The following is a 22,214-nucleotide window of genomic DNA, read 5'->3' as shown; positions in this document are numbered from 1 at the left end:
AATTTCGAATAATAATTAATGCCAACTTGTAATATTTAAAAGTGGCTGAAATGCTTTTAGAAATAATTAAAAAGTGGATATAGACCAGTTTTACTCACATTTATTCAACATGTAGATGCAATTAAACACCACGTTTTTTTATGGCCCCCAAAGATTAATTTCTTGGAAGGAGCTGAGCAGTAATCGTCTGATTAAAAGAATTAAAACTTCCTCATGGTTTATCAACAATTTAGTAGTAGCATGTTCCAGCTAACCAGAATTTAATTTGAAACAAATTTCACCAGGCTAACTTTGACATAACCAGAGCTGTTATGAATGAAGCAGGTCTCTGAAACGTGGCCAGGAGTTGGTTTAAGAATTAACCGCTGGTAAACTTACAGAGACGACAAACTCCAGCGTATCCACATAATCCCTCTCGGTTTTCAGGATTTCAGACAAAACACAAACTCGAAGCCGAAGTTGTTTCTCCAAGTCCTTGCTACTAATCTCCCCCTTACTCTCCGACTTTTCTTCAGTCATTGTAGACCAGTGATCCCTGTTTATTTCATCTACTCCCAGTAACGGGTAGCACCAATCCCTTCCCTTCGCACATCAAATGGCTTTCCTGTCTCTCTCTCGTCATTTAAAGGGGGTTAACCCAGTGGTAGTAAACTGTGTGCTCTCTCTCTCTCTCCCTCGCGGATTTGGATGACTTTCAACTCAATGTTGGAGGGGAGGAATGGCGGTGTTTTCCCGACTGAACGTGCAGGGAAAGCTATGAGGATCCCACAAGCACTGCGTGTTAACTCAGAGCTGCAGGAGAACAGTCACATGGAACAGAAACTGTGGGAAAGCCACTAGGTTTACACATTCACTAAAACACTTCCAGTGTCCCTGACCGCTGCCCCCAGTCCCATTGGGGGAAAAAAACAGGAAAATAAAGCGATTTTGGAAACAGCAGTTTGCCATTCAGGCACACACACTGACATGTTTTATAACATTGTCCCACATTCCGGAGTTTGGTCATTTCCCATGTTTTGTGAGCACGGGCAAGAAATGCTGACCAGCCGACATCCCAGGGGTGAGTGAACACATAAACCTGCCCCTTTCCTGAATTTCTGTTACTGTCGGTTCGGGATATCCCTAAAACATTCCCCTGACGAAAAGAAAGGACCTTTCTGAAACCCAGCAGGGATTCCCGGGCGGATGAGAAAGCTGAAGGAACGGGTGAAGCCATGATTTCAACATCGACTGAACCAGTTGGAGAAACAAAACTGTGTTGGCAAGGTGTTGGTATCGGATTCCCAGCCAGGAAGGGCGCGATTATAACTGCATCAGTTGTGGCAAAGGGCAACTTTTTGCAGTGTGGTGCTGGGAAAAAAACCCACAACAAGTCAGGCAGCATCTGAGAAGCAAGAGAGCCAACCTTTCGGACATAACTACCTTTCATAGAATCCCTGCAGTGTGGAAACAGGCCCTAACAAGTCCACACCTCTCCTAAGGGTAACCCACCCAGACCCACTCCCCTACCCTATTGTCCTATATTTATTCCTAACTAATGCAACTAACCTACACATGCCACCTTTGGGTGGCACGGTGGTTCAGTGGTTAGCACTGCTGCCTCACAGTGCCAGGGACCTGGATTCAATTCCAGCCTTGGGTGAATGTCTGTGTGGAGTTTGCACATTCTCCCCATGTCTGAGTGGGTTTCCTCCGGGTGCTCCGGTTTCCTCCCACAGTCCAAAAATGTGCGGGTCAGGTGGATTGATCATGTGAAATTGTCCATAGTGTTAGGTGCATCGGTCAGGGGTAAATATAGGCTGGGGGGAAATGGGTCTGGGTGGGTTTCTCTTCAGAGGGTCAGTGTGGACTTTGGCTGAAGGGCCTGTTTTCAAGCTGTAGGGAATCTGATCTAATCTAAACATCCCTGAACACTACTCATGGCCAATTCACCTAACCTGCACATCTTTGGATTGTAGAAGGAAACTGGAGCACCCAAAGAAAACCCATGAGGGGAATGTACGAACTCCACACAGACATTTGCCTGAGGATGGAATTGAGCCTGGGTCCCCGGCGCTGTGAGGCAGCAGTGTTGCACTGAACTACCGTGCCATCCCTAACTATTTTCTGACTTTTTGCAGTCCACAGTGATCTGGAATGGGCCTGACGTGTAGTACTTAAATGAGCACTTCTAGTAATATAACATTCAAGGTAATGGGCCCAGTGTAGGAAAGTAGCACTAGTTGAGGGTGTCTTGTTTTGGTAGTACAGACTCACTAGGCCTATACTGTAAAATTCCGTAATTCTATGAGACGGTGGTGAAAGTTGATCCAATTGCAAATTTCAAAAACTTAAGGAGAGAGAAGAAGCTGTTAAGGGAAAAGAAGAAGGGGTGGGGCTGAAGAAAATTACTTTCAGAAGGACAGGCACAGTGAGACAAATGACCTCCAGCTGTAATGTACCATTTCACAATTCTATATACAGTAGCGCCTCGTCATAAGAACGACCCCGTTCCCGAACAAATCGGTTTACGAACAGGTGTAGGTAAAATTTTGCTTCAGCGTAGGTACGAAATTCAAGGCACGAACAAAGGTACGAACACAAAAAGCCCGTGTGCGACCACGTGGTTTCATTGTTCTGCTTTGCTACGCACTTGTTGAACGCAAAAGCCCTTGGGCCCCGCGTGTTCTCATTCAGTTCGTCTTTGGCGCGTGCGCTGGTGAACAGCGTTTGTTGCTACGTCCAAGCATTCGTATGCTATCCGAACAATGGGAAAAATTGATTCAGTTCGCGAACCGGGTCCTGGAACGGGTTAAGTTCGTAAGTCGAGGCACCACTGTATTCGAAAAGAGTTCAAATGTGCTTTTCTGTTTAAAGAAAAAGGCTAAATTGCGACATAATTAAAGACATTGGCTTTCCAATTGTAGCCTCACAGTGGAAACACTGGCAATGTTTCAGTTGAGATTAATGAAAGGTCAAGGACTTATTGAACTGCTGAAGAAATTGGAGTGATGGCAAAACCAATAGCTACGATCCAGCCAAACGACAGCGTAATGATGTCAGAACCTCCAGTTTCTTCATCAATGGCAGGCCAGGTAACTTAAACAACCACAGCAACTTTGGGTAACCTAAGTGTTGAAGCTCTTGTTAAGTCCATCTTTGATGTTGTCTCCCTATGTCCTTCACTCCTAATCACTTGTGAGTTTTCCATTATCCATTCAGTGATGATTAATCCCTGTCCTTCTGCATTAATAATGTTCGACATACACATCAGGAGCAGGAGTAGACCATCAGAATCCTTCAAGCCCACTTCATTATTTCACAAGATCAAGGTTACAGAGTAATGGAACATCGCAGTGCAGTATAGGCCCTTCGGCCCTCGATGTTGCACTGACCTGTGAAATTAATCTGATGGCCCATCTAACCTACACCATTCCATTATTATCCAGATGTATGTCCATTACCTGTTTAAATGCCCTTAACATCGGTGAGTCTACTACTGTTGCAGGCAGGCCGTTCCACGCCCCTACTACTCACTGAGTAAAGAAACTACCCTGATATCTGTCCTATATCTATCACCCCTTAATTTAAAGCTATGTCCCCTCAGGCTAGCTATCACCATCTGAGGAAAAAGACTCCCAATGTTCACCCAATCAAACCCTCCATGTATCTTATACATCTCAATTAAGTCACCTCTTAACCTTCTTCTCTCCAACGAAAACAGCCTCCATTCCCTCAGCCTTGCCTCATAAGACCTTCCCTTCCATACCAGGCAACATCCTAGTAAATCTGCTCTGAACCCTTTCCAAAGCTTCCACATCCTTCCTATAATGCGGTGACCAGAACTGTACGCAATACTCCAGGTGCAGCCTTACCAGTGTCTTGTACAGCTGCAGCATGACCTCGTGGCTCTCAAACTCAATTTCCCCTACCAATAAACACCAACGTACCATATGCCTTCTGAACAACCCTATCAACCTGGGTGGCAACTTTCGGGGATTTATGCACCTGGACACTGAGATCTCTCTGCTCATCCACACTGCCAAGAATTTTACCATTAACCCAGTACTCTGCATTCCTGTTACTTTTTCCAAAGTGAACTACCTCACACTTTTCCACATTAATCTCCATTTGTCACTTCTCAGCCCAGCTCTGCATCTTATCTCTGTCCCTCTGTAATCCACAACATCCTTTGGCACTATCTACAACTTTGCCTACCTTAATATCATCTGCAAATTTAATAACACATCCTTCTACATCCACAACCAGATCATTTATAAAAATGACAAACAGCAGTGGCCCCAAAACAGATCCTTGTGGCACACCACTGGTAACTGAGCTCCAGGATGAACATTTCCCATCAATCACCACCTTTTGTCTTCTTTCAGTTATCCAATTTCTGATCCAATTTGCTAAATCATCTTCAATCCCAAAACTGTGTATTTTGTGCAATAGCCTACCATGTGGAACTTTATCAAACACCTTACTGAAGTCCACGTACACCAAATCAACCGCTTTACCTTCATCCACCTGTTTTATCACCTTCTTGAAGAACTCAATAAAGTTAGTTCAGCATGATCTACCTTTCACAAAACCTTGTTGACTAGCTCTAATCAAATTATTCCTTTCCAGATGATTATAAATCCTATCTCTTATAACCTTTTCCAACACCTTACCCATAACCAAAGTAAGGCTCATTGGCCTATAATTAGAAGGGTTGTCCTGACTCCCCTTCTTAAACAAGGAACAACATTTGCTATCCTCCAGTCTTCTGGCACTACTCCTGTCAACAATGATGACAAAGATCAAAGCCAAAGGCTCTGCAATCTCCTCCCTGGTTTTCCAGAGAATCCGAGGATAAATCCCATCTGGCCCAGGGGTCTATTTTCAGATCTTCCAAAATTGCTAACAACTCCTCGTTAACTCAATCCCATCTAATCTAATAGCCTGTACCTCCGTATTCTCGTGGTAAAAAATGAGGTCTGCAGATGCTGGAGATCACAGCTGAAAATGTGTTGCTGGTTAAAGCACAGCAGGCCAGGCAGCATCTCAGGAATAGGGAATTCGAAGTTTCGAGCATAAGCCCTTCATCAGGAATGAGAGAGAGTAGCCAAGCAGGCTAAGATAAAAGGTAGGGAGGAGGGACTTGGGGGAGGGGCGATGGAGGTGGGATAGGTGGAAGGAGGTCAAGGTGAGGGTGATAGGCCGGAGTGGGGTGGGGGCGGAGAGGTCAGTAAGGAGATTGCAGGTTAGGAGGGCGGTGCTGAGTTGAGGGAACCGACTGAGACAAGGTGGGGGGAGGGGAAATGAGGAAACTGGAGAAATCTGAATTCATACCTTGTGGTTGGAGGGTTCCCAGGCGGAAGATGAGGCGCTCCTCCTCCAGCCGTCGTGTTGTTATGTTCTGCCGGTGGAGGAATCCAAGGACCTGCATGTCCTCGGTGGAGTGGGAGGGAGAGTTAAAGTGTTGAGCCACGGGGTGGTTGGGTTGGTTGGTCCGGGTGTTCTCTGAAGCGTTCCGCAAGTAAGCGGCCCGTCTCCCCAATATAGAGGAGGCCACATCGGGTGCAGCGGATGCAATAGATGATGTGTGTGGAGGTACAGGTGAACTTGTGGCTGATATGGAAGGATCCCTTGGGGCCTTGGAGGGAAGTGAGTGTGGAGGTGTGGGCGCAAGTTTTACATTTCCTGCGGTTGCAGGGGAAGGTGCCGGGGGTGGAGGTTGGGTTGGTGGGGGTTGTGGATCTGACGAGGGAGTCACGAAGGGAGTGGTCCTTGCGGAATGCTGATAGGGGAGGGGAGGGAAATATATCCTCCGTATTCTCACTAACATTGCCCTTTCCAATGTGAATAGTATTCATTAAGCGCTTCCCCCTTCCTCAGATTCCACACACAACTTACCACTACTATCATTCTTTTATTCCTGATATACCTATACAAAGCCTGAGGGTTTCCCTTGATCCTATCTGCCAACAACTTCTCATGTCCCCTCTTCTTAGCCCTCTCTTTAGATCTTTTCTGGCTAACTTATAACTCTCAAGACCCTTAACTGAGCCTTCACGCCTCACCCTCACATAAGCCTTCCTCTTCCCCTTGACAAGAGCTTCTCCTTCTTTAAGAAACCATGGGTCACTCTCTCGACAACTACCACCCTGCCTGATAGGTATATACTTATCAAGGACACACAGTAGTTGTTCCTTGAATGAGCTCCACATTTCTAATGTGCCCAAACCCTGCAGTTTCCTTCCCCATTCTATGCATCCTAAATCTTGCCTAATTGCATCATAATTGCCTTTCCCCCGACAGGTATATCCCTGCGGAATATACCTATCCGTGTCCATTGCTATTGTAAACGTAACCGAATTATGGTCACTCTCGCCAAAGTGCTCACCTATCTCCAAATCTAACACCTCACTGGGTTCATTCCCCAGTACCAAACCCAATATGGCATCACTCCTTGTTGGCCTGTCAGAAAACCCTCCTGTACACATTGAACAAAAACTGACCTATCTAAACTACTTGAATCATAGTATTCCCAGTCAATACTGGAGAAGTTAAAGAGCCCATAACAACTACCCTGTTACTCTCACTCCTACTGATAATCATCTTTGTTATCCTTTCCTCTACATCCCTGGAACAATTCAGGGGCCTATAGAAAACTCCCAACAGGGTGACCTCTCCTTTCCGGTTTCTAACTTCAGCACAAACTCCCTCAGTATATGAATCCTCACATGTTATCTCAGCTGCTGTAATACTACCCTTGATTAACAATGCCACATCCCCTCTTTTACCATCTTCTCTGTTCTTACTGAATCTGCAACAAACATTCCTGTCCCTCCTCTAGCCATGTCTCTGAAATGGCCACAACATCGAAATCCCAGATACCAACCCATGCTGCAAGTTCACCCACCTTATTTCAGATGCTCCTGGCATTGAAGTAATACATTTTAAACCAACATCCTGATTGCCATGCCCTCTCGCGACCTTGTAAACCTATCCCTGACCTCACTACCCTCAACCTCCTGTATCCTGGAACTACAATTCATGTTCCTATCCCTCTGCTGCATTAGTTAAACCCCCCTTCCCCCCCCAAAGAGCATTAGCAAATCTCTCCCCCCAGGATATTGGTACCCCTCTGGTTCAGGTGAAGACCATCCTGTTTGTAGAGGTCCCATCTTCCCCAATTATCCAAGAAACCAAAACCCTCTCTTTACACCATCCCTGCGGCCATGTGCTCAGCTCCTATCTCTCCCTGTTCCTCACTTCACTAGCACATGGCATGGGCAACAAACCAGAGATAGGAACTCTGTTTGTTCTAGCTCTAAGCTTCCACCCTAGCTCCCTGAATTTCTGCCTCAGATCCCCACCTTTCTTCCTAACTATGTCGTTGGTGCCTATGAGGACCATGCCTTGGGGCTGCTCCTCCTCTCCCTCAAGGATCCCAAAAAACAGATCAGAGACATCACAAACCCTGGCACCGGGGAGGCACACACTAATTGTGAGTCTCTCTCATTCCCACAAACCTCCTATCTGCCTCCCTCACTATGGAGCCCCCAATGACTAATGCTCTGCTCCTCTTAACCCTTCAGAGCAACAGGGACAGACTCTATGCAAGAGACCTGTGCCCCATTGCATACCCCAGTAAGTCCCACCCCCCAACAGTATCCAAAACGGTATACTTGTTGTTGAGGGGAACCACCCCAGGAGATCTCTGCACTGCCTGCCACCCCTGATGGTAACTCGCCTACCTTCTTCATGTGGCAGTGGAGTAACTCCCTCCTGTAACTCCTCTCAATCACCCCCTCCACCTCCTGAATGATCTGAAATTCATCCAGCTCCAGCTCCAATTCCCGAATACAGTTACCAAGGAGCTGGAGTTGGGTGCACGTTCCATAACTGGGACCAAGCTGCCAGAGGCTACAATGCAGGACCACAAATATGCCAAACAGCATGCAGTTGACAAAGCTGTGCTCACATAGCAAGCAGCTCAGATCAAAGTTGCGGCTAAAGTCGTGCTGCACTATTTGTGAATGGTGGTAGCCAGCAAAAGGACAATCAAGATGTTAAAGCACTACTGAAGAAGATGAGGACATTGATCAGGAGGAACATCACTCTCTGTACATTGGAGTCAAGGGAGACAGGATGGAATTGACACCTTGTTCCAGGAGATGAGAGCTCAGTACAGTGATCATGCAAAATTGCTGTTCGAAATGTTTCTGTTCCAAAGTGAAATCCAGCTTCTGTTCATTTGTTTTCCGTTAGCTTTCTGCTGAATAAACGTAAATGGCTTCAAGCATTTGAATGCTCTGCAATGTGAAATGGCCCCACATTGAATGATGATGAGATGCTGAGCTACTGGGGAAAGAGCAGCAATGAAATAGACATGGGAATGGAATGAGGTGAAGGATAGGGAACCTTAGTGCCTCAATGACAGTAGAACTAGGAATATGTGACTGTCAGCCATACTACCCGGGTGTGCCATGAGAAGCATTGGTTTGTGTTTCCTGTCTCACTATGTGCACTGTAGAAGACACCTCTGAGCTGCCAATGCTTGACTAGGAGCCTGGCTGGGCTTGGACAATGGTGTCTATGCCAGGCATCCAGGAAGATACAGCCAGTGGCAAAAAACATCCAACTATGGTGAGTGGGAGGATAGAGTGAAGGGCACTAATATGGGCATGGTTCATGATTAACAAGGTGAGTTTGGGACAACAGTGCAAAAAAACTTGACAGACCTTGCAGAAACTAACCCTCCGTGAAACTCAACAAAGATGCCACTTCGCTGGATTGTGATAAAATTCAATCCATAGTTTTGAGTGGCCAATGAAACAGCTAACGAGCAAACAGTCAGCCAATTATAGGCTGACTGCCATTAGAGTCAGGGAGAAGTATAAAGAATATGTGTTTTTTTCATGATTATTATTTCTAATTTAGTAATTTAATTTTTTTTCCAGAGTTGGTGGGATAAATAGCTATTCTGTCTAAAACGAACTGTATCTGAAGATGAATATGTACATAATACATGGGTGAATGAGGCAGATTGCTGGAGAATAATTTAGTTAAGGGATTTGGGTAACATTATAAATTGCATACATGGAGATAAACTGCTTTGTAATAGGCACCTGGATCCCCAAATCAGATAATTCCCTTGCACTCATGTGAAAGATTGTATAGTGGGCCTTTTTGAGTGATTTCAATTTACACCTGCTAATGACACTGTAGATACTGTGGGGTTTCCAATTAAAGCATCACAGCAGACAGCACAGCAACAAATGTTACATGATTCAAAAAGAATTAGGAGTTTGGGAGCCAGTGCATTGAAAAAAACATCCAGGAGGGAAGCTGTTCATGCTGTGACCACAAATGGCCATGTCATGAATTTTAACATTGAACAAATTATTTTACATGATAGATGTAAATATAATATAGAAAGGATAGAACATCAAGTTCCAATTCAACACTGCAAGGATAGGGTAATAGTTCAGACTTTGTTATGCTTTACAAACTGTCCATAGAGTCATAGAGATGTACAGCATGGAAACAGACCCTTCGGTCCAACCCGTCCATGTTGACCAGATATCTCAACCCAATCTAGTCCCACCTGCCAGCACCTGGCCCATATCCCTCCAAACCCTTCCTATTCATTTACCCATCCAAATGCCTCTTAAATGTTGCAATTGTACCAGCCTCCACCACTTCCTCTGGCAGCTCATTCCATACACGTACAACCCTCTGTGTGAAACGGTTGCACCCTTATTTCTCTTTTTTATCTTTCCCCTCTCACCCTAAACCTATGCCCTCTAGTTCTAGAATCCCTGACCCCAGGGAAAAGACTTGGCCTATTTATCCTATCCATGCGCCTCATAATTTTGTAAACCTCTATAAGGTCACCCCTCAGCCTCCGACGCTCCAGGGAAAACAGCCCCAGTCTGTTCAGCCTCTCCCTGTAGCTCAAATCCTCCAATCCTGGCAACATCCTTGTAAATCTTTTCTGAACCCTTTCAAGTATCACAACATCTTTCCGAAAGGAAGGAGACCAGAATTGCACACAATATTCCAACAGTGGCCTAACCAATGTCCTGTACAGCTGCAATATGACCACCCAACTCCTGTACTCAATACTCTGACCAATAAAGGAAAGCATACCAAACGCCTTCTTCACTATCCTATCTACTGGCGACTCCACTTAAAGGAGCTATGAACCTGCGCTCCCAGGTCTCTTTGTTCAGCAACATTCCCCAGGACCTTACCATTAAGTGTATAAGTCCTGTTAAGATTTGCTTTCCTAAAATGCATCACCTCACATTTATCTGAATTAAACTCCATCTGTCACTTCTCAGCCCATTGGCCCATCTGGTCAAGATCCTGTTGTAATCTGAGGTAACTCTCTTCGCTGTCCACCACACCTCCAATTTGGGTGTCATCTGCAAACTTACTAACTGTACTTCTTATACTCGCATCCAAATCATTTATGTAAATGACAAAAAGTAGAGGCCCCAGCACCAATCCTTGTGGCACTCCACTGGTCACAGGCCTCCAGTCTGAAAAACAACCCTCCACCACCACCCTCTGTCTTCTACCTTTGAGCCAGTTCTCTATCCAAATGGCTAGTTCTTCCTGTATTCCATGAGATCTAACCATGCTAACCAGTCTTCCATGGGGAACCTTATCGAACGCCTTACTGAAGTCCATATAGATCATGTCTACTGCTCTGCCCTCATCAATCCTCTTAGTTATTTCTTCAAAAAACTCAATCAAGTTTGTGAGACATGATTTCCAATGCCCTAAGCCATGTTGACTGTCCCTAATCAGTCCTTGTCTTTCCAAATACATTACATCCTGTCCCTCAGGATTCGCTCCAACAACGTGCCCACCACCGAGGTCAGGCTCACCGGTCTATAGCTTTGGGACTGTGTCTCAAAATAAGTTTTGAGCTCTTGAAGCAAAATTGTGCATGGTCCAGATTCCACATTGGCAATGGCAGTAAAATTGTGAGCATTGGTGGTTATTACTCCTGAGAAATTGGTAGCAATGTCCACAATGCTCAGTCAAACACAGAAGACGAGAAGCTGCTGTCATCAATTGTATATTGCTATGGAGGGTGTATTATTGAGATGCCCACAGTCCGTAATTAGATGGAAATCAAGGTTAGCTTGCTACAAAAAATTTACAAACACCTGATAGATTTATATGAAATGTAATTAGGCTTTTAACAACGTTCCAAGATCCAAATTATTGCTATTCAGCCCCATTGGCACTAAAAGAGTAATTTGCTATTTGTTGTACGTTATTTTATCTTCAATATGTTAAGAAAATTACATATTTATTTTATTTAAAGTTTACTATCTGTAATCTACACATGTCAGTCCCATGTGTCTAATCCAATAGTTAATTTTGCCAACTGTAATATTTAAATTAAAAGCGAAGATATTCAATCATGATACGTTTCTTGATGTGTTGTTTCTGACATGACCAGCTGGTGACATAATCCAATAGTGGACACTGAGCCATCCCTTTAACTTGGCACCACTTTGCTACCTTTGGGGTAAACAGCAAAATCCAGGGTGTTAGTTTCGGCTAAACGTTTGAGAGAAGAACGAAGGATTGATTTGACATTGAATAAATTAACAAGATGTTCACACACTACTCACAAAATCTTGCTGGAACCAGTGAGATTGTGCAAGGATGTCCACTTTGTTTGGGAAAATGAAGGTGTGCTCTTTGTGAACTAGTTGACTTGCTGTAGTCATATGACTGTTATCTGTACTTTACAGAGTATGGTAGAATGCTTTCAACTTGCCTGGATGTGTGAAGCTGTTACACATGAATTCAGATTTCTCCAGTTTCCTGACCAACCAACCCAACCACCCCGTGGCTCAACACTTTAACTCTCCCTCCCACTCCACCGAGGACATGCAGGTCCTTGGACTCCTCCACCGGCAGAACATAACAACACGACGGCTGGAGGAGGAGCGCCTCATCTTCCGCCTGGGAACCCTCCAACCACAAGGTATGAATTCAGATTTCTCCAGTTTCCTCATTTCCCCTCCCCCCACCTTGTCTCAGTCATCCCTCTACAAACAAAACTCAAAAAGCTGACACTATCCAGGTAAAAAGCAGTTGACTTGATTGGTGCCTAACCACAGCTGCAAATGTGTTGCTGGTCAAAGCACAGCAGGTTAGGCAGCATCTCAGGAATAGAGAATTCGACGTTTCGAGCATAAGCCCTTCATCAGGAATAAGAGAGAGAGAGCCAAGCCGGCTGAGATAAAAGGTAGGGAGGAGGGACTAGGGGGAGGGGCGATGGAGGTGGGATAGGTGGAAGGAGGTCAAGGTGAGGGTGATAGGCCGGAGTGGGGTGGGGGCGGAGAGGTCAGGAAGAGGATTGCAGGTTAGGAGGGCGGTGCTGAGTTGAGGGAACCGACTGAGACAAGGTGGGGGGAGGGGAAATGAGGAAGCTGGAGAAATCTGAATTCATACCTTGTGGTTGGAGGGTTCCCAGGCGGAAGATGAGGCGCTCCTCCTCCAGCCGTCGTGTAGTTGTGTTCTGCCGGTGGAGGAGTCCAAGGACCTGCATGTCCTCGGTGGAGTGGGAGGGGGAGTTAAAGTGTTGAGCCACGGGGTGATTGGGTTGGTTGGTTCGGGCGGCCCAGAGGTGTTCTCTGAAGCGTTCCGCAAGTAAGCGGCCTGTCTCACCAATATAGAGGAGGCCACATCGGGTGCAGCGGATGCAATAGATGATGTGTGTGGAGGTACAGGTGAACTTGTGGCGGATATGGAAGGATCCCTTGGGGCCTTGGAGGGAAGTGAGTGTGGAGGTGTGGGCGCAAGTTTTACATTTCCTGCGGTTGCAGGGGAAGGTGCCGGGGGTGGAGGTTGGGTTGGTGGGGGGTGTGGATCTGACAAGGGAGTCACGAAGGGAGTGGTCCTTGCGGAACGCTGATAGGGGAGGGGAGGGAAATATATCCTTGGTGGTGGGGTCCGTTTGGAGGTGGCGGAAATGGCGGCGGATAATACGTTGTATGCGCAGGTTGGTGGGGTGGTAGGTGAGAACCAGTGGGGTTCTGTCTTGGTGGCGGTTGGAGGAGCGGGGCTCAAGGGCGGAGGAGCGGGAAGTGGAGGAGATGCGGTGGAGGGCATCGTCGATCACGTCTGGGGGGAATCTGCGGTCCTTGAAGAAGGAGGCCATCTGGGTTGTGCGGTGTTGGAATTGGTCCTCCTGGGAGCAGATGCGGCGGAGACGAAGGAATTGGGAATATGGGATGGCGTTTTTACAGGGGGCAGGGTGGGAGGAGGTGTAGTCCAGGTAGCTGTGGGAGTCAGTCGGTTTATAATAGATGTCTGTGTTGAGTCGGTCGCCCGAGATAGAAATGGAAAGGTCTAGGAAGGGGAGGGAGGAGTCTGAGACAGTCCAGGTGAATTTCAGGTCGGGATGGAAGGTGTTAGTAAAGTTGATGAACTGTTCAACCTCCTCGTGGGAGCACGAGGCAGCGCCGATACAGTCATCGATGTAGCGGAGGAAAAGGTGGGGGGTGGTGCCAGTGTAGTTGCGGAAGATGGACTGTTCCACATATCCTACGAAGAGGCAGGCATAGCTGGGGCCCATGCGGGTGCCCATGGCAACTCCTTTAGTTTGGAGGAAGTGGGAGGATTGAAAAGAGAAGTTATTCAGGGTGAGGACCAGTTCAGTCAGTCGAAGGAGGGTGTCAGTGGAAGGGTACTGGTTAGTGCGGCGGGAAAGGAAGAAGCGGAGGGCTTTGAGTCCTTCGTGATGGGGGATGGAGGTGTACAGGGACTGGATGTCCATAGTGAAAATAAGGCGTTGGGGACCGGGGAAGCGAAAATCCTGGAGGAGGTGGAGGGCGTGGGTGGTGTCCCGAACGTAGGTGGGGAGTTCTTGGACTAAAGGGGACAGGACCGTGTCGAGGTATTGGGAGATGAGTTCGGTGGGGCAGGAGCAGGCTGAGACAATGGGTCGGCCGGGGCAGGCAGGTTTGTGGATTTTGGGCAGGAGGTAGAAACGGGCGGTGCGGGGATTTTGGGCAGGAGGTAGAATACCTCCTGCCCAAAATCCACAAACCTGCCTGCCCCGGCCGACCCATTGTCTCAGCCTGCTCCTGCCCCACCGAACTCATCTCCCAATACCTCGACACGGTCCTGTCCCCTTTAGTCCAAGAACTCCCCACCTACGTTCGGGACACCACCCACGCCCTCCACCTCCTCCAGGATTTTCGCTTCCCCGGTCCCCAACGCCTTATTTTCACTATGGACATCCAGTCCCTGTACACCTCCATCCCCCATCACGAAGGACTCAAAGCCCTCCGCTTCTTCCTTTCCCGCCGCACTAACCAGTACCCTTCCACTGACACCCTCCTTCGACTGACTGAACTGGTCCTCACCCTGAATAACTTCTCTTTTCAATCCTCCCACTTCCTCCAAACTAAAGGAGTTGCCATGGGCACCCGCATGGGCCCCAGCTATGCCTGCCTCTTCGTAGGATATGTGGAACAGTCCATCTTCCGCAACTACACTGGCACCACCCCCCACCTTTTCCTCCGCTACATCGATGACTGTATCGGCGCTGCCTCGTGCTCCCACGAGGAGGTTGAACAGTTCATCAACTTTACTAACACCTTCCATCCCGACCTGAAATTCACCTGGACTGTCTCAGACTCCTCCCTCCCCTTCCTAGACCTTTCCATCTCTATCTCGGGCGACCGACTCAACACAGACATCTACTATAAACCGACTGACTCCCACAGCTACCTGGACTACACCTCCTCCCACCCTGCCCCCTGTAAAAACGCCATCCCATATTCCCAATTCCTTCGTCTCCGCCGCATCTGCTCCCAGGAGGACCAATTCCAACACCGCACAACCCAGATGGCCTCCTTCTTCAAGGACCGCAGATTCCCCCAGACGTGATCGACGATGCCCTCCACCGCATCTCCTCCACTTCCTGCTCCTCCGCCCTTGAGCCCCGCTCCTCCAACCGCCACCAAGACAGAACCCCACTGGTTCTCACCTACCACCCCACCAACCTGCGCATACAACGTATTATCCGCCGCCATTTCCGCCACCTCCAAACGGACCCCACCACCAAGGATATATTTCCCTCCCCTCCCCTATCAGCGTTCCGCAAGGACCACTCCCTTCGTGACTCCCTTGTCAGATCCACACCCCCCACCAACCCAACCTCCACCCCCGGCACCTTCCCCTGCAACCGCAGGAAATGTAAAACTTGCGCCCACACCTCCACACTCACTTCCCTCCAAGGCCCCAAGGGATCCTTCCATATCCGCCACAAGTTCACCTGTACCTCCACACACATCATCTATTGCATCCGCTGCACCCGATGTGGCCTCCTCTATATTGGTGAGACAGGCCGCTTACTTGCGGAACGCTTCAGAGAACACCTCTGGGCCGCCCGAACCAACCAACCCAATCACCCCGTGGCTCAACACTTTAACTCCCCCTCCCACTCCACCGAGGACATGCAGGTCCTTGGACTCCTCCACCGGCAGAACACAACTACACGACGGCTGGAGGAGGAGCGCCTCATCTTCCGCCTGGGAACCCTCCAACCACAAGGTATGAATTCAGATTTCTCCAGTTTCCTCATTTCCCCTCCCCCCACCTTGTCTCAGTCGGTTCCCTCAACTCAGCACCGCCCTCCTAACCTGCAATCCTCTTCCTGACCTCTCCGCCCCCACCCCACTCCGGCCTATCACCCTCACCTTGACCTCCTTCCACCTATCCCACCTCCATCGCCCCTCCCCCTAGTCCCTCCTCCCTACCTTTTATCTCAGCCGGCTTGGCTCTCTCTCTCTTATTCCTGATGAAGGGCTTATGCTCGAAACGTCGAATTCTCTATTCCTGAGATGCTGCCTGGCCTGCTGTGCTTTGACCAGCAACACATTTGCAGCTGTGATCTCCAGCATCTGCAGACCTCATTTTTTACTCGATGGTGCCTAACCACCTCTAACATTAATTCCTTTCACCACCAATACAAATGGCAACTGTGAGAGGCATAGATAAGGTGAATAGCAAGGGTCATTTCCCTGAGTAATGTGAGTTCAAAGCTAGGGGGCATTTTTTTAAGGTACAAGGAGAAAGTTTTAAAAAGGACATGAGGGGTGATTTGTTTGCATTGAGAGAGGTTAATGTGTAGAATGAGCTGCCAGAGGAAGTGATGGATGCAGGTACAGTGACAATGTTTAAAAGATATTTTAAAAGATAGGTTCATAAATAGGAAATGTTTGGAGAGATATGGATCAAACTCAGGCAGGTAATGTATTATTTGGGCAGTAATGACTATTATCGATGCACTAACCCACTTCAAGTGCAAATAGGATTCAATTCATACGTCTAAGAATGAATTTTAGTTTCAGGAAGTTGTAAGAACAGTTGTCCCTATCAATGATTTCTCATTCCCTGGCAGAAGCTAATAATATTTTTAAAAGTTTAGTCATATGGCAGAATGCATTTTTCTCAGACTAAATATGGGACAGCTTTTCTTAAATGTTGAGAGGTTTATTTTTCTGCCTGGAATATAAGATGTGTTCCACTGACAGTGCATGGATGCGGAGGACTGTACATACTGCAGAGCAGCAGTGAAACTCGCAGATGCTGGAAATTAGAGGAGAGAGTGTGGCGCTGGAAAAGCACAGCAGGTCAGGCAGTATCTGAGCAGCAGGAGAGTCCTGATGAAGAGCTTTTGCCCGAAACATCGAATCTCCTGCTCCTCGGATGCTGCCTGACCTGCTGTGCTTTTCGACTGTACGTACTGCGTACAGGGTATCATAAGTAGCTATGAGGGGCATTAATATCAGGTTGAGTATGGCGGGCCAATCCAAGGGGGCATAAGTTTTCAAGGGGCATGTTTTGGGGTGGACAAGCTTTAGAGAGAGCTGGGATAATGTATTCTAAACAGGCTGCTTCCCCATCTGAAGGTTAAAAGGAAATTGAAGGAGAATGCTGCAACAGATTCGGAATCATTCCTCTGCGGCAGACCTTTCCTTGGAGTCGTGTGCAGCTTCCTCATAGCCAATGTTCGTCCAGTTGTGATACAGACAACAATATTACACGCAGGATGGTGACAATTTGTTGTACTTTGTATTGGGAGTCTCCCTCAGAGTGGCATAGTTTGTTTTGTTTCTGGACATTAATCACCCGCAATATCACAGCATGGTGCATGCTGCTGCACTAGTGATAGTGCTGTCGTACTGGAGAGCAAGGGCTATCTAACAGGATTAAAAGAAATATCTTCAGAGGGTAGACCATGCTCCCATGCACTTGTTACTCCTGTTGAAAGAGCGATTGCTCTTTTGACACAGCATGGGGATATCATGAACTGTCCCCAGAATGCACGCGGATCCATGACTGATTCGCATGGAGTAATCAATGAAGATCTAGACTTTGAGCAATTGAAATGCCTGTTGAGGAATGTTGCCAGTTCTTGCGAGGTGCTTTAATGGCAACAGAAATGGCATGACCCAGTCCCTGGACTTAGCTAAACCAAGCTCAGCCAGTGCATGTTGACTCCTGCTATCTGTGGAGATGCTCATGGCAGGAATTGTGCCTCTAGCGTGCCATGTCATATACCTCAGCCTGGAATAATCCAGAGCCAAAAGGTTTTAAGGCAATGCGGCTTGACACCTAACTGAGGCCTAGTTACAGCCAATCTTAGCAAAATCACAGCGTGTTTAAATATCTCCTTCATTATGGCCAACTACGTTCTAACTTCAGTCAAGACTGAGGTGGGAACCATGTAAGTGCAAACAGGGCATTAACTAATATACCAACATTTTAACTCCATTAACTTCACGCGTCAGAGAAGATCAAAATTAACCCCCTTTTCTTTAAAAGATGTAGGTGATTTGTTTTCCTGGTTTAGTTCCTAAGAAGATGACGAGATTTTATCTCAATACAAAGTATGACTGTGAAAATGTTATCTAAGAAAATACAAAATCACAAATTCAGCTTCATCGATGTTAAGTTTTACACATTTATAATATTATCGAGTTATTGTGAAATTTGATTTGATTCTTTTGTGTTTATTTCATTGAATCAAAAAGGCAAACTTTCTTGATTGTATAGCAGCATAATATGTTCCATGTGAATGAAATGATTTGTTATTTCCTATGTGATATTGTCACAGAAAGTTTCAATATTCTTTGAAATCACTCATCACTGTAATTAGGACAGTTGTTGTTATTTTGTCAGTTGCAAATATGTATTGTGTCAATTTCTGGGTCAATAGGACATGAAGGAGATATTCAAACCTCGAAGACAAAGCTGAAGAAAAATTTACCTTCAACATCAAAACACAAACTTTTGAAAAATTACAGAATATCTGTAATTTCGAAACCAATAAATTAAGGTTGGAAATGTAGTCACTGTAATGAATGGTGAATAAATACAGAGACCAATATACTCACAAAGCTGAACAAATATTAAATCAAATAAATGCAACTTGATTTTAGTGACATACATTGGTTGAGGAATGTAAGTCAAAACACTGAGAGAACTCAGAACTCTGTGCTCTTCCTCAAGTTGTACCATCTTAACATTTATAGCAACCTTGACTTAACATGTCACCTGAAAGATCTTCCAACGATGCAGCAATCCCTCAAAACTATAAGAAATGCAAAACTACACCCCATGTTCCAAATCCTTTGAGAGCTTAAAAGCCAAAATCTGTTTGATTTGTCTGGTTAGCATGCAAAACAACACTTTTCACTGTATCTCAGTACATGTGACAGTAATAAATCAAATCAAATCAAATAAAATCAGTAATCAAACTATCACTCTCTATGCCAAATAACAGAGAAAGAAGTGAATAAATTCAGAGATTTCAACTTTGATTAACAGGGTCTGAAAAGTAAGCAACAGAAATATTTAAGATAATAAATAATATTTAAAATAGTTTCTGGCTCTTCTAAAATACGAGACTGCCAAATTTCCAACAATCACAACAATTTATATTCCAAGATGAAAATTTCCTGATTGATGACAGTTCAACTCTGATTGGCTGAGCTGTTGCCATGGAGAAGGTAGCAGTTAACTATAGGCGGTCCAAACTCTAAGTTTATTAAAAGAAAAGTGAAAGGTTTGAACATGTTTTGTTTTCACAGAACTGGTCCCTGCACATCAGCATATGTGACTTCAACAAATGTAAATGACATAACTCAACTAATTACTTTTTGTTTTGTTAATTATAGGAAGTGGTCATCACTGACTGGGTCAGCATTTATTGCCAGTCTCGATGCCCTTGAAAAGGTGATGGTGATCTGCCTTCTTGAACCGCTGCAGTCCATGTGCTATACGTAAACCCATAATGTCCTAAGGGAGGGAGTTCCAGGATCGTGACTGAGTGACCCTGAAGGAACAGTGAGCTAGTTCCAAGTCAGGTGCTGAGTGGCTTGGAGGAGAGCTTGTCAGTTCCCCAAATTGTATGTTGGTGATTAGTGTAGTGCACACCTGAATTGTTCAGTATGGACAGCCAATTATGGAATCACATCCAACCACAGATGATTTGTTTTGCCTTTGTAAGCACAGGTTAGTTAAATACAGTTTGCACTCTGTCTATTACAAACAAGCAAAGGAACATGTCTAACTTAATATGTCAATCACTGAGATGTCCATCTGTGTCTGGCATTACAGTGGCACAGAAGTTCATACACAGTGTTGCTCAATTCTGTGATAGACAGAATATTTCTTTGGACTGAAAGCAGCATCCTGTTTGTGGAAAACACAAGTTCCATCATTACTGCACTGTTAACTCTCATTCAAACCTGTGAGATTCTTTGCTTTTTCAGCATAATTTGAGATAGACTGGACATTTGTCTGGTCTAAAAGTGGCAGCTTTAGGCTCATTTGTGAGTTGCACAATACACAGTGTGATATGCTCTGATTAGAACTCCAGTTGTTCCACAGGATAGCTTTGACAAACTCTATTTCTGTGTCGCACTTATACAGTGGCTTGGGCCCTATCTACAAGACTAATGTTAAGGCCGTTTTTATAATGGGTGAAGCTGTATGAACCCAGAGTGTACATTGACCAGTGCAGGTCAGCTTGTGGTGTGCGTTAGTTGGGAATGCATTTGTGGATTCATATGGCAAGGAAAAATCAGAAAAGCTAATAGAATATTTTAGTTTGTAGCAAGACCATGTGATATAAGAGCAGAATTAAACCTTTCAGCCCATGAAGTCTGTTTCACCATTCAATATATTTCTCGACCGCATTGTCCTGCCTTCTCCCCATAACCCTTGATTCCCTCAGCAGTACATTTCTACTCTGTATTCTAGCTAACATTGCATTTGCCTTCCTAAGTGCACGGGGAATGGAATGCAAGAGTAGAGAGGTCATGGTTTGGTTATACCAGGCATTGGTCAGACTGTCTCTGGAGTACTGTGTACAGAACTGGTCACCATACTTGTGGAAGGATGTTAATGCACCAAAACAATTCAGAGAGGGTTTGCTTCACTAATACCCTATGAGGAAAGGTAGGACAGGCTGGGCCACTATCAACTGGAGTTTAGAAGAGTCAGAGGTGACTTAATTGAAACATATAAGATCCCAAAGGGACTTGATGGTTGGATGTTTCCTCTGTGGGTGAATCCAGAATGAGGGTTCATAGTTTAAAAATTATGGGGCACCCATTTAAAACAGAGCTAAGGCAGCAATTATTTTTCTCTCAAAAGGTTGAGGAATGCCTTTCCTCAAAAGGCAGTAGACACAGAAACTCATAGATAGATAGATTCTTGATCACGCGGGAGATGAAAGATTATTGGGGATATTCAGGAATGTAGAGCTGAGGTTAAAAGCTGATGAGGCATAACCTTATTAAATAGTACGCTCGAAGGGCTGAATGGCCTACTCCCGTTCCTTGTTCGTATGCCCCGAAGGAAAGTGAACCAGATTGACTGCTGCATCTCAAACGTGAATCTGGGCTCAGGGTGGAGCATATCAAGCTTTGTAAGGGATTCCTCCAGCTGCCTGAAGATTCGAAGATCACAAACGTATCAGAAATATGCATTGAGTTAGGATTGTTGGGCTCATTCCATCAAAAACATGTTTCTTGTCTAATCCACATAAATGCTAGCAAGTGCTAGACTCAGAGGAATCCATGGCTACATTGTGGGGCAGCATGTGGCTCAGCGGTTAGCACTACTGCCTCACAGCAGTGGGGACCTGGTTCAATCCCACTCTCAGGTAACTATCCTTGTGGAATTTGCACATTCTCCCTGCATCTGTGTACATTTCCTCTGGGTGTTTTGGTTTCTTTCCAGTGATGTGCAGGTTAGGGTGAATTGGCCATGTGAAATTGCCTATAGTGTCCAGGGATGTGCAGGTTAGGTGAGTTAGCCGTGCTAAATTGCCAATAGTTTCCAGGGATGTGTAAGCTAGGTGGATTGGCCATGGGAAATGCAGGGTTAGAGGGATGAAGTGGAGTGGGTCTGGATGGAATGCCCTTCAGAGGCTCAGTATGGATTCGATGGGCTGAATAGCCTGCTCCCACACTGGAAGGATTCTATGATGATCCTTTTGGACATACTATATGTAGCATTATGAAAAATGAACCTGACTGTGTCTAAATTGTTGCAATCATTTCATATTTGGCATTCTCATTTGTACAAATGAATGTAAGACCAAAGACCTTAGCAATAGGTCTCTCTTGTTGTAACTTTTAAAAGATAAATCAAGCTCTGACAGTGGGACCTGGAGCTAAGTTTCAACTTAGTGAACAGGAAATTTAAGACTGATGTCAAAACGCAGTATTAAAACAGCGGATGATGAAGACGTACAAAGAGCTTCCAGTTAGTCTCATGATACCTAACAGTTTCAAAGTGATTTATTAGAACTCAACATATGGAGAGTGTAATGAAGAAAAATGAGCTGTTTCTCACTGGAGTTACCCTGAAGGGTCTAATTGCGTTTTGCTCCCAATACAACAGCAAACATAGTTGATGGAAAAGTCTGCGGGATCTTATTTTACATGAATCCCTTAACACTGGGCTCAGAAGCAGCCAATTTCTATTCCGTTCTTCTCTAATACGCTCCTGGATGAGGTTTCTTTTCCCCATCCTCTCACCAACAAAATGCCTCCCTCCCCAACTTACCAGCTCCCTCTTTGCTTCACAGGTTCAGCATGTGCTCCTTTCGCCAATCCTGCTGTCCCTCTGTTCTAGAATGATATCTAGTCAGGGCCGTGTGTTTTTGCCGTGGGTAG

General features: G+C 45.8%; 1 protein-coding gene across 1 annotated transcript in view; it reads right to left on the bottom strand.

The window, feature by feature from the left end:
- The window catches only part of prex2 (phosphatidylinositol-3,4,5-trisphosphate-dependent Rac exchange factor 2), a 358,894-nt gene extending 358,191 nt beyond the window's left edge, over positions 1 to 703 (bottom strand). Inside the window, exon 1 of the mRNA XM_060824113.1 lies at positions 379 to 703. Within this exon, the coding sequence (XP_060680096.1) occupies positions 379 to 519 (141 nt within the window). The 5' untranslated portion in view covers positions 520 to 703. The remainder of the gene's footprint in view (positions 1 to 378) is intronic.
- Between the last annotated feature and the right edge of the window lie 21,511 nt (positions 704 to 22,214).

The sequence above is a fragment of the Hemiscyllium ocellatum genome, chromosome 4, assembly GCF_020745735.1.
Source record: "Hemiscyllium ocellatum isolate sHemOce1 chromosome 4, sHemOce1.pat.X.cur, whole genome shotgun sequence".
Classification (NCBI taxonomy): domain Eukaryota; kingdom Metazoa; phylum Chordata; class Chondrichthyes; order Orectolobiformes; family Hemiscylliidae; genus Hemiscyllium; species Hemiscyllium ocellatum.
This window is presented reverse-complemented; position numbering and strand designations above follow the sequence as displayed.